Source organism: Xiphophorus maculatus, chromosome 4 (genome assembly GCF_002775205.1).
Source record: "Xiphophorus maculatus strain JP 163 A chromosome 4, X_maculatus-5.0-male, whole genome shotgun sequence".
In the NCBI taxonomy this organism is placed as follows: domain Eukaryota; kingdom Metazoa; phylum Chordata; class Actinopteri; order Cyprinodontiformes; family Poeciliidae; genus Xiphophorus; species Xiphophorus maculatus.
The window spans coordinates 33,974,354-33,984,637 of record NC_036446.1 but is presented as its reverse complement, the minus strand read 5'-3'; the positions used below and the strand labels follow the sequence as shown (position 1 = coordinate 33,984,637).

The 10,284-nt window shown below is 41.8% G+C and overlaps 1 protein-coding gene across 4 annotated transcripts; it reads left to right on the top strand.

The window, feature by feature from the left end:
* Window positions 1-1,319: 1,319 nt before the first annotated feature.
* znf414 (zinc finger protein 414) lies at window positions 1,320-8,182 on the top strand. 4 transcript variants are annotated; one of them, XM_023331818.1, is made up of 6 exons: window positions 1,320-1,568; window positions 2,472-2,493; window positions 2,619-2,735; window positions 5,342-5,447; window positions 5,521-5,984; window positions 7,594-8,182. In XM_023331818.1, exons 3-6 carry the CDS (start codon window positions 2,702-2,704, stop codon window positions 7,761-7,763), a joined length of 774 nt encoding a protein of 257 aa, XP_023187586.1. In that variant the 5' UTR covers window positions 1,320-1,568; window positions 2,472-2,493; window positions 2,619-2,701; the 3' UTR covers window positions 7,764-8,182. The 4 variants fall into 4 exon arrangements, with proteins under 4 accessions (XP_023187586.1, XP_005813724.1, XP_023187588.1 ...); XM_023331820.1 differs by lacking the exon at window positions 1,320-1,568 and adding an exon at window positions 1,583-2,350; XM_023331819.1 differs by lacking the exon at window positions 1,320-1,568 and adding an exon at window positions 1,583-2,370.
* The last annotated feature ends 2,102 nt before the right edge of the window (window positions 8,183-10,284 follow it).

The following is a 10,284-nucleotide window of genomic DNA, read 5'->3' as shown; positions in this document are numbered from 1 at the left end:
ATACAATATGAGATTTTAGGGAAAGTAGAACTGGAATATATTGTAGTTGAACTATGATGAGTAAAAGGAAAATCTAAGATAATTAATTTTTATAATCCATGTAAATTAATGACATTTGAAAAGATGGAGGAATTGATGGGCTATTTGAAAGGGAAAGCTATATGGTGTGGGGATTTGAATGCAAGTAGTACACTATTGGGTAAATGTAATGGTTAAGATGGACAAGTTATAGAAGAATTAATGGAAATGAAAAATCTTGTACTGCATGTATTAATGATGAGAGTGGAACAAGAATTAATATAAGAACATGAGTTAATAATTGATTTAACAATTGTTTCAAATTTTCTAGCTGTTGTTTGTGAGTGGTTCATTAATAAAAATTCAATAATAGGTAGTGATCATTACAACAAGAGTAGGATTAACTTAGGAGAAATAGATATGACAATGAATATAAATGATGTAAATTTTGAAATTTGTAAAGTAATAGTGGAAGCAGCTAAACATTCAATAAAGAAAGAAGATGTAAAAATGATAAGAAAATGGTACCATGGTGGACGAACAAATGTAAAGTTAAGAAATAAAGAATTTAAAGTACTAAAAGGTAATTCAATTTATAAGAATTTAATGGATTATAAAATAAATCATGCAATAGTAAGGAGAACTATTAAGAATGCAAAAAGAGAATACTGGAGGTTTTTTTGTTGTACATTAGGGAGAGAAACAAAAATTGAAAGAAATTGGAAAATAATTAAAATAATGAATTAGTTGCTAGTGGCTCCAAATTTGAGTCCCACAGCACTTCTACCAACGAGATCAATCTAGGCACATGCTATATAATAACCAATATAGGCATATTGCATATCCATGTAAATGGGCAAAAGCTCATCAAAATGATAACAATATCATATTGATATATAGAGAGATATATTTCTATATATGTATATAGATATACAGAGATACAGACAGACAGACAGAGATGGATGGATGGATGGATGGATGGATGGATGGATGGATGGATGGATGGATGGATTTATTAAGTATACGTATAGATCAGTGGGGCATCCTGCATGTTTAGTTCTCTCCCTGGTGGTATTAACAACCTCCTCAGCATCTCAGTGTTCTTAGGGCTTCTAATGAGCCATCATTGGATGCAGGGGCTACTAAAGCTACTGAACTAAAACATTCAGGATGCCGGGTGGCCCTCCAGCACCCACTTTGGGCACCACTGATATAGTATGAATTAAATCCTTGTGAATTACACTCCATAGCAGTAGGTGGCGGTAATGGTACTAAATGTTTTTTTGCCAACCGCCAATAAAAATAAATAAAGAAGAAGAAGCTGCAGCAGAAGAAGCTGTTTAACCATTTGTTGGGAAACATAGGGTTTATAGAACTTAATATTTTCTGTTCTGGGACTGAAAACTCGGAGTTTATCCCAGATCCGCGGTCTTCTTGTGGCATTCACCCCATCGTCTTTTTCTCGTTTTTCCTTCCAACTTCTTTTGTTGTCTCTGAAATGATGTCTCCAGGCGAAACTGTTATGCAGTCCTCTAAGAATGAAGACGGAGGTTTGTTATTTCACTTTACTCCAGACGGGTTTACTGTTCTGTTTTTGCTGCCTTCGGCCTAAACTTTGCTGTGCTTCAGTCGTTAGCAACGCAGCTAACTGACTAGCACAGAAACATGGGGAAATAAGTATTTGATACACCGAAGATTGATCAAGTTTCCTCTTGTAGGTGTGCAATGTTTCATCGCTTTCACCTCAACTTTAAGGGACGGTATCTAAAAAATTGCATTGTATGATTTTTAGATAATGTTTTTACATAATAATAAGTATTTGATCATCAAACAACCAGCAGGAGTTAACTGTCCTACCCTCCACTCATTACCTGGTATAAAAGACACATGTTACTAAGGTAACCATAACTCACTACTCCATCATGGGTTAAAATCCTACAGTGTATTTAAAGATTCCAAGCTCGTGTCCAGCCCCGTCTGAATTAAGATGAACATCTGGACAGACCAGATTAGGCTTGGAAAGGTCATGAGGTCAGATGAGACCAAAACAGAACTTTCTGGAATGAAGTCCACTCACTGTGTTTGGAGGAGGAAGAAGCATCCCAACTGTGAAGCAAGGGGGTGGAAGCATCATGCTTAGGGGCTGACTGTCTGTAAAGCAGGCAGGATGGCTGCAGTGTACTGAGGAGAGGCTGGACGGGTCATCTGTTCAGAAACAGAACATTTGGAGGGAACTAGCAACAGGCCCTGAAACCTGAGCAATCTGAAGATCAGTATGTAGGAGTGGACCAGAACCACAGGAGACATCTGACCTCTGACCTGGAAACAAAAGGTTCTGGAGCAAATATTAAGGTCCATTTATCTATTGTAGTAAATACATATTTCTTGCGATAAAATGCGAATTATTTAAAAATCCTACACTGATTTTAAAAATTTTTTTTTTTTTTTTGTAGATCCTGTCTCTTCAATGTTGAGGTGAAAATCAGACCTTTCATCTGTGGAAGTGGCTGTTCAGATACTTATTTTCCGACTGTATTGAGTTGAACTGTGCCAAACAGTCAGCTCACTTCACTACCTGTCTATTCTATTCTATTTGTCAGCGTTGGGAACCAGAAGACTTCTGTGTCCGATTCACGGCTGTAAGCGTGTTTACAAGGAGCAGAGCGCTCTGGAGAGTCACATCATGGACCACGAGAGCCCGGCTCAGTCCCTGCCTGGTGAGCCCACAGTCTGACTAACTCAGTTTCTTCTTCTTTTTCCAACAACTTAATTTGTTGTTAAACAATACAATTGCAAGTTTAAACAAAGAGAAAATGAAATAAGTGAAAGGTTAAGGAAGAACGAATAAAAAAAAAAATTTGTTCGTTCAGTATTCATAAGCATAGTGCTAGAGGTTTTCCATGAATTTCAGGTCCTCTATCATCTTGAAGATGTTAGACTTAGACTTAGACTTAGACTTAGACTGACTTTATTGTCATTTTGCATGCACAGGGTGTATACAGAACGAAATTTCGTTGCATACGGCTCAGGACAGTGTTTTGAGCTTCCAATGTTGTGAGGTTACTCCAGAATAAAATAAAATACAGTATAAAATATGAATATAAATCTAAATATAAAGTGCAGAAATGACAGTAAAATAGAAGTTATTTAGCTCTGTACATGTGCAAGGTATAAAGTGGAGACCAGATTTTGAGTGCAGTCCAGTTAAGAGTTCAGCAGTCTGATGGCAAGTGGGAAAAAGCTGTTTCGGAACCTGGTGGACCTGCACCGGATGCTGCGGAACCTCTTTCCAGAGGGCAGCAGGGAGAACAGTCCATGGTGGGGGTGTGAGGGGTCACTGATGATGTTTCGGCCTCGGGACACGCAGCGCTGGGATGAAATGTCCTGAATGGAGGGAAGGGGGGCCCCGATGATCCTCTCTGCTGTCCGCACCACTCTCCTCACGTTCTTCCAGTCGGAGGTGCTGCAGCCTCCACACCACACAGAGAGGCAGCTGGTCAGAATGCTCTCTGTGGTGCTTCTGTAGAACGTCTTGAGGATGGGCGGGGGCAGGTGTGCTCTTCTCATCCTCCGCAGGAAATACAAGTGTTTCTGTGCCCTCTTGACCAGAGACGTGGTGTTCACAGTCCAGGTGAGGTCATTTGTGATGTGCACCCCCAGGAATTTGGTGCTGCTGACCACCTCCACAGCCGAGCTGTTGATGAGCAGTGGAGCGTGGCTGGGCCGGTTCTTCCTGAAGTCGACGATCATCTCCTTCGTCTTGTCAACGTTCAGGATCAGGCTGTTGTCTCTGCACCAGTCCACCAGCTGCTCCACCTCCTCTCTGTAGTCCAGGTCGTTGTCGTCTCTGATGAGGCCCACCACCGTTGTGTCGTCCGTGAACTTCACGATGTGGTTGGTGGCGAACCTGGGGACGCAGTCGTGTGTCATCAGAGTGTACAGCAGAGGACTCAGGACGCAGCCCTGAGGGGAGCCTGTGCTGAGGGGTGATGACATCGGAGGTGTGTTGTCCGATCCGGACTGACTGAGGTCTGTCGGTGAGGAAGTCTAGCAGCCAGTTGCGCAGGGGGGTGCTGAAGCCCAGGTGTCCCAGTTTTCCTGCCAGATGCTGTGGGATGATTGTGTTGAACGCTGAGCTGAAGTCCAGGAACAACATCCGCACATGAGTGTTCTTCTCCTCCAGGTGAGCCAGGCTCAGGTGTAGGGCGGAGGAGATGGCATCCTCAGTGGAGCGGTTTCGGCGGTAGGCAAACTGGAACGGGTCGAATGTGGTCGAAGATATTCACAAGACTTTTTTTTTCATACGTTTTGTCAAAAAGAAAGTGCACAGTTCTTTGTGGAAGGCAATAAAGTTTGATGTAGATTGAAGAAATCTATTCTTGTGTATAATAAACATTCCTAGAATGACAAAGGTGTTAATTATCAGGCCATGTAGTTTTTTTTTGATAAAGCCATATACATTTTGTATTTCTAAATTTGGAATCTGTATGTATTTAGATAACCAGTAATGGAAATCTTCCCAACAGGCATTAGCAAACATACAATGATGAGCCCATTGTGGAGTGATTTCTGACGGGTGCAGATGATTTCCTTACAACTCTTCTCATTATGTTTCACTATGTTTTTCTGATAGATCATGTATTTTGAGGTTCCAGCATCTCTCCAACTCTGTTACATTTTCATTTTGTTCTTTATTTTCTTTGGTCAGTTGAGGTATTATTTTTCTCTTACAGTAGCTTTGCACTTTGTGATATTAGATGTATCATTTTCCGCTAGCTTAGCAATGCTAGCTACCATTGTGGAGGTTTTTGTCAACTCCTCCTCAAAATAGTCAATTCTTGCGGTCAGTTATTCAGTTGCTTCAACCAGGCTCTCATTTGACTTGTCCTGGGTTGTTTTCATGTTAATAGGTGGAGTTGATGGTTTGATTGGAGTAACGGGGATTTCTCCTCTAACCAGAGGGATTAGAAGTCTCCATTGATGCATAATCATGGTTTCCCAAACTAGCTTGATTTGAGGTTAGCTTAGCACCAGCTTTTCTGCTCACCATGTCTTGCTTCTCCTAGTCTAAGTAACTCTGGAGTAACTACTAATTGTTTGGGTTTTTTTGCACAAAGTGGAGGAACTTTCTTGAAGACACTCACCTTCCATTAGTCTAATGTATTAGTATTATTGGTATTATGTGCAAAATCTGGGGCAGTAGGGTGCAAGCTCATAAGAGGGCGTCTACTTGCTCAGCCATTTTGCGGTTCCTCTCTCCTGTGGTTCTGAATTGACCCAGGAAGTGTTCTCTGAGTGGCTGAAGGCTGTTTCCTCCCTCCAGGTAAGAAGCTGCTGTGCTCCACCAGCGGCTGTAGTGCCTCCTTCCCCAGCATGCAGAAACTGATGGAACACACCAGGCATCACTACAAGCCTAACATCTACTTCCAGTGAGTTGAGTCTAACAACTGACGTGTGGGGGTGTGTGTGTTGGAAATGACAGAGTGTTTTCTGTGTGCGAAGGTGTGAGAGCTGCCGCACCAAGCTGCGCTCCTACCGGGGCCTCCTGGCCCACCTGCACACCTGCTCCAAGGTGCCGAGGGCCAAACCAAAGGCTGCGGAGCCGGTGCCCCCCCTGCTGGCTGCTGTGGCTGCCTCCAACCCAGTCCCCAGGACCTCTGAGCTGGCCCCCCCACAGCTGGAGTCGGTGTCTCCACAGCAGGCTCCCATCCAGACCACATCAGTCCCCTCTGCTGTCCCTGTGCCGGACTCTGCTGACCCTCCTGTGCTTGGGCCCCCCATGTTGACTCTCCAGGAAGTCCCCCTTCCCCAGCGCGTTGAAGCCCCCCCACAGAGCCCTCTCAGGGATTCAGCCACTAAGCTGCCGGCCAGCTTCAGGCCCATAGCTCCCAAAGCGGCTGCAGACCCGGCTGCTCCAGGATCAGCTACTCACCCTGCCTCCGCTGCTGTCTGGAGGAAGAATCAAGGTGAGCCTGTCTCCATGGTAACAAACACAAAGCTACTGTGCTCAAAACACATGTTCTGTTTTGAGTGTCTAAAATAATTTTCTCTTCATTTTCCGTCTTAGATTAGTGCTGAAAGTTTTCAATAGTTCTCCAGTCATATGTCCAACAGTTAACTCCAACATTATTCACACCCTGGCAGATTAATGAGGTTTCTTTTGACTGGAAATAATCTGAATGTTTTGGTCTCACCAAGCCAGAGAGCTGAGCATTAGGGTGGTGGCCCAGAGGTGCTTCCAACTCATCTCCAAACATCATTTATCTAAACATCAGGAACTGGCAAAAATCTGCTCCGCTATTAGAACAAGGTGTGATGGCAGAAATGCAAAGAATGATTTTTTAAAATTGAATAAATAACTTTTAATATGCATAAAAAATGTACTAATGTAAAAAAATACTTTGAATAATTATTGTTCCCCTCACATTGTTATATTTTCAGAGATGCCTCTTATTAGCTACAAACTTCTTGGTTAAATGAAAATAACTTCTTTCCACTTCTGCCATGGGTGTGAATAATTAGGGCCTTAAAAGGAACCTATTGTACAAAATTCTCCTTCTGCATGTTTTTTGTCTCCATCTGTATTTGTACTGCCTGGAAACAGTCCAAGCGCAAAAAACACCCAACCGTGTTGTGGGTGCAAGTTAATGTTTTTTGGTGGCTGGAAAACAAGCTGTTTCAAAATCATCCCAATTATTAAGTCACTGCCCTGTTACCTGGCAACCCCAGCAGAGCCCAGGCCCTCAGCAAACCAAGCGGAGCCCGGCTCACTTCATTATTGGAAGACAAGCATGTTGACTCAGCTGGTTTTACTGCTGTACAGTGGCTGCTGGAAAAGAGGTGTTTTGTTGTTGACAACAGTGAAAGTGTTCTCCCAATCATGAAGAACAGATCTACATGGCTTCAGTTTATTTTTAAAATGTGTTTATATCAACATTTTGGAATGTTGGATTAGGAAACATTGATGCAAATGGCAAGAGTCAAAAATAACCTTCTCCGTTTTGCAAAAACTTTTACACTCTCTTGATCTGATTTCTGTTGTTCTGAAAGAGAGAATTCCTTAAAGGGGAGATGGAAAAAGTGAATGCTCCCATCCTGTTGGGTCTGTTGACAGTGTTCAGCCACATTGCCAAAGAAAACTAGTCACTTCACAACCTACTTTTTTGAAAACTAACTGCCGACAGTCAGTCCGACAGTCCACAGCAGGACTGAAGGAAGGTTCTGTCCCACCATTTGTTACAAAGCTGCAGGTGGAACATGACACACCATCCAGAAACCACTGCTGCGTGCTTGATGGTAGTGCAGGAGGCTAGGCAATCTATTTTTATGTGTATAAAGTGTAAAGATGTAGGGGGCATGGCCAGCAGCTGCTTATTTAAATACAAGTGACAGCTCACTAAAACGACTCATTCTGAAAGCTCAGAATAGGCAAAACTGAGCAGACTGAAATCTCATTATCTGAGAATGGTTTTGTACACAAACTGTAATGAACATGTCTTGTAGAGTATAGATCTATCCTAATCTGTTCAAGGAAGAATTATAGGTCATCTTTAACTGTTTGTCCTTTTGCCTCAGCTGTGTCGAGCCACAGACGTGTCCTTTGGGAGCACACCAGGGGGCGCTACACCTGTGTCCAGTGTGGTCACATCGTAACCAACCGCAAGGAAATGACTCAACATATCAACAGTCAGCACCATGGCAACAAGTCTGGAGAAGAAGCAGGAAGTTCTGTCCCCAAGTCTTAGCTCAGGTTTTCATCAGTTCTACAGCTGGGTGAGGAGAGGCGGGGCTAATCCAGACAAAAACCTAAACATCTGCCTGATCACCGTTCACATGGCTACGCTGACATCAGTCAGTGAATATTGACTAAATGTAATTCTTACTGCTTGAACTCCAAAAATTTACATTTAAGCAAACTGATATTTAGCATTAGATCTGATTCAATGTTAGTAATTGACTAATACATAATGCAACAACATATTGTGATCATTATTTTCCTGGTAATAAATAACATGTCTTGGTTTGGCTCCTAACTTCTACTTTTGGCAGTGCATTGTCTGGTGAAAGGAAGGTGTAATATACCTTTAAGAACATCTGCATGAGACAGATATTCTTATGTGAAAACATGTTTAAATACTGGCAGTAAAAACAGACTTAAAATCTGTTCCATGTTTATTATTCTTTGTCACTTTTCTTTCAAGTCATAATCAACATTGTGGTGTGTGAACCATGGCGGTACGTTCTGGTGTGTACTGCTGGTACTCATGTCTGTCTCCCATTATGATGCTTTAACTATACAGATCCACATGTTGGAGCAGCTCTATTCTTTCCTCTGGTTCTGGATGCAGTTTAGCTTGAGGGATTTTTTTTGTTTCCCTTGTATGTGTAAAAACAAGTTTATTTATGTTTTTTTACAATAATTAGAAGCTTTTTAGCACCTGAAAAGCTTAAAACCTGAGCTCTAACCTAGAGATACACTGATCTGATATTAATATAGAACTCCAGCTTCAGTTAGTGACTTTGTTTTGCACAACTTAGCTTGCTTATGATGCTCTGTACCAGAGGTGGTGCTAGATTTTGTTCCCATCATTTTGACTGACAGAGTCAAAAAGAGAATCCATCATATTCTATTTTGTCAAATTCTAATTGATGTTGACATAGGCTCTTTAGCCACAATTTCTATGCAGTTTAGTTAATATTCAACGAGCTGAACCGTGAATGCAGATCCCATCACACATGAAGCAGATGAACACATATTTTTCTCCTCAGTGTCAAAATACACTGACTGTGGTTCCATTAACTTATAAATGAAATTAAATGAATCCATTTAAATTATGAGCACTTCACCTGCTGTGGTCTGAACACACAGCCTCACAGCTTCCTCCTGGTTTGCATCTGGAGGAGAAATCTGCTCTAGTTTTCATGTGAATTTATTTAGCTCCACATTATTTTGTCTAAAAACTCCCTTCAGTTGAACGGTGTCTGAGCAGTTAAATTGCATTTATTGTAATGGCATGGCTTCATATCACTCAAGCACCTTTGAAAATATTAATGGAAGCTTAAAGGTCAAAACGTCAACCAGCTTCTCACCCCCGTATTACCCCAACTGAACAAAATTGGTGTCAAACATTGTGATACATTTGTGCTGGTATGTGCAGTAAAACATTTCATTTGTGCTGCTATTGTTTCCAGAGGTCAACCACTCCGCACTCCTTTTTCCAAAATGAAACAAATTTGGTGTCAAATTGTTTGTGTAGCAAAAGTTTCTGTTTGTGCTGCTTTTGATTTGAAGATATTGATGATCTCTGGAAACTTTTTTATAAATATCTTTAAAATGATAGTGGCACAAAGTCTTACTGCACAAACCAACACAAATGTTTGACACCAATTTTGTTAGATTTGGACAACTTCTCCCAGGTTTTGTTTGAGTGGCCTTAGGAGTTAATGTTGCCATGGTGAGCATTGCTCATGTCATTACTCGGCTTTAAAAATGTGATTTATTTGCGGTGTGGACACAGTGTTTTATGTGTATAAAGTGTGAGTGTAAACATTTTATACACATGTTTACACTCACACTTCAAATCTCCAAACAGAAAAAATAATTTCCAGATTTGACAAGTTGTTTTTTTCAGAAAAAGTTGCTAAAAATGCCTGGAAAGTCACTAAATATGGCAAAAAAGTTCAAGTTAGAAACAGTGCTTCTTTTATGGTGACCACAGCCCTGACACTCAGAGGGCCTTTCAGTGTCTCCTCACTCCGCCCACTTTGCTAGAATTTTTCAACATTTTTCTCAGGCGGGGTTAAGCTTCACACAGGACTTTAACTTGCAGCTTTATTTATTTAAACTGCCACTTTGCTGTGACAGTATGGTATGAAACAATTTGTGGGAAAAAAAAAATATCAAGTTCCTCTCCCTTCTCCCAATCAAGAGCCAAGAGGAGGGTCTTATTGCTGTCAATCACACTCATGTACAGGGCTCATCCCTCCTTCACCTCCTCTGCCCTCACACCTTTGCTCCCTGCTATGCTGCAGCTTCTCCCTGACAGCAGAGCCTGCCATGAAGGCTCAGGCTAGTTACCATGGCCACAGATGATGGCAGAGTAACAGTCTTCCTGTTTGGCAAGTTGTTTCTCGCCATTAGCACATTTAGCGGTGAGAATCTGTGATTGGCTGACAGCATTAAGACACTCCTGGCTCTGATTGGTTATTTTTGGTCAGGGCGCCATGGGAACGGTACATTTCTTAGCTCAGGCAGGAGGTGAAGGA

What these genes read in the sequence shown, in the direction of transcription:
- znf414 (XM_005813667.3), top strand. Translation starts at nt 1,517, where the DNA reads ATGATGTCTCCAGGCGAAACTGTTATGCAGTCCTCTAAGAATGAAGAC. An exon ending in CCCGGCTCAGTCCCTGCCTG is followed by an intron (nt 2,736 to 5,341) that starts GTGAGCCCACAG and finishes TCCTCCCTCCAG; the next exon opens with GTAAGAAGCTGCTGTGCTCC. An exon ending in TGTCTGGAGGAAGAATCAAG is followed by an intron (nt 5,985 to 7,593) that starts GTGAGCCTGTCT and finishes CTTTTGCCTCAG; the next exon opens with CTGTGTCGAGCCACAGACGT.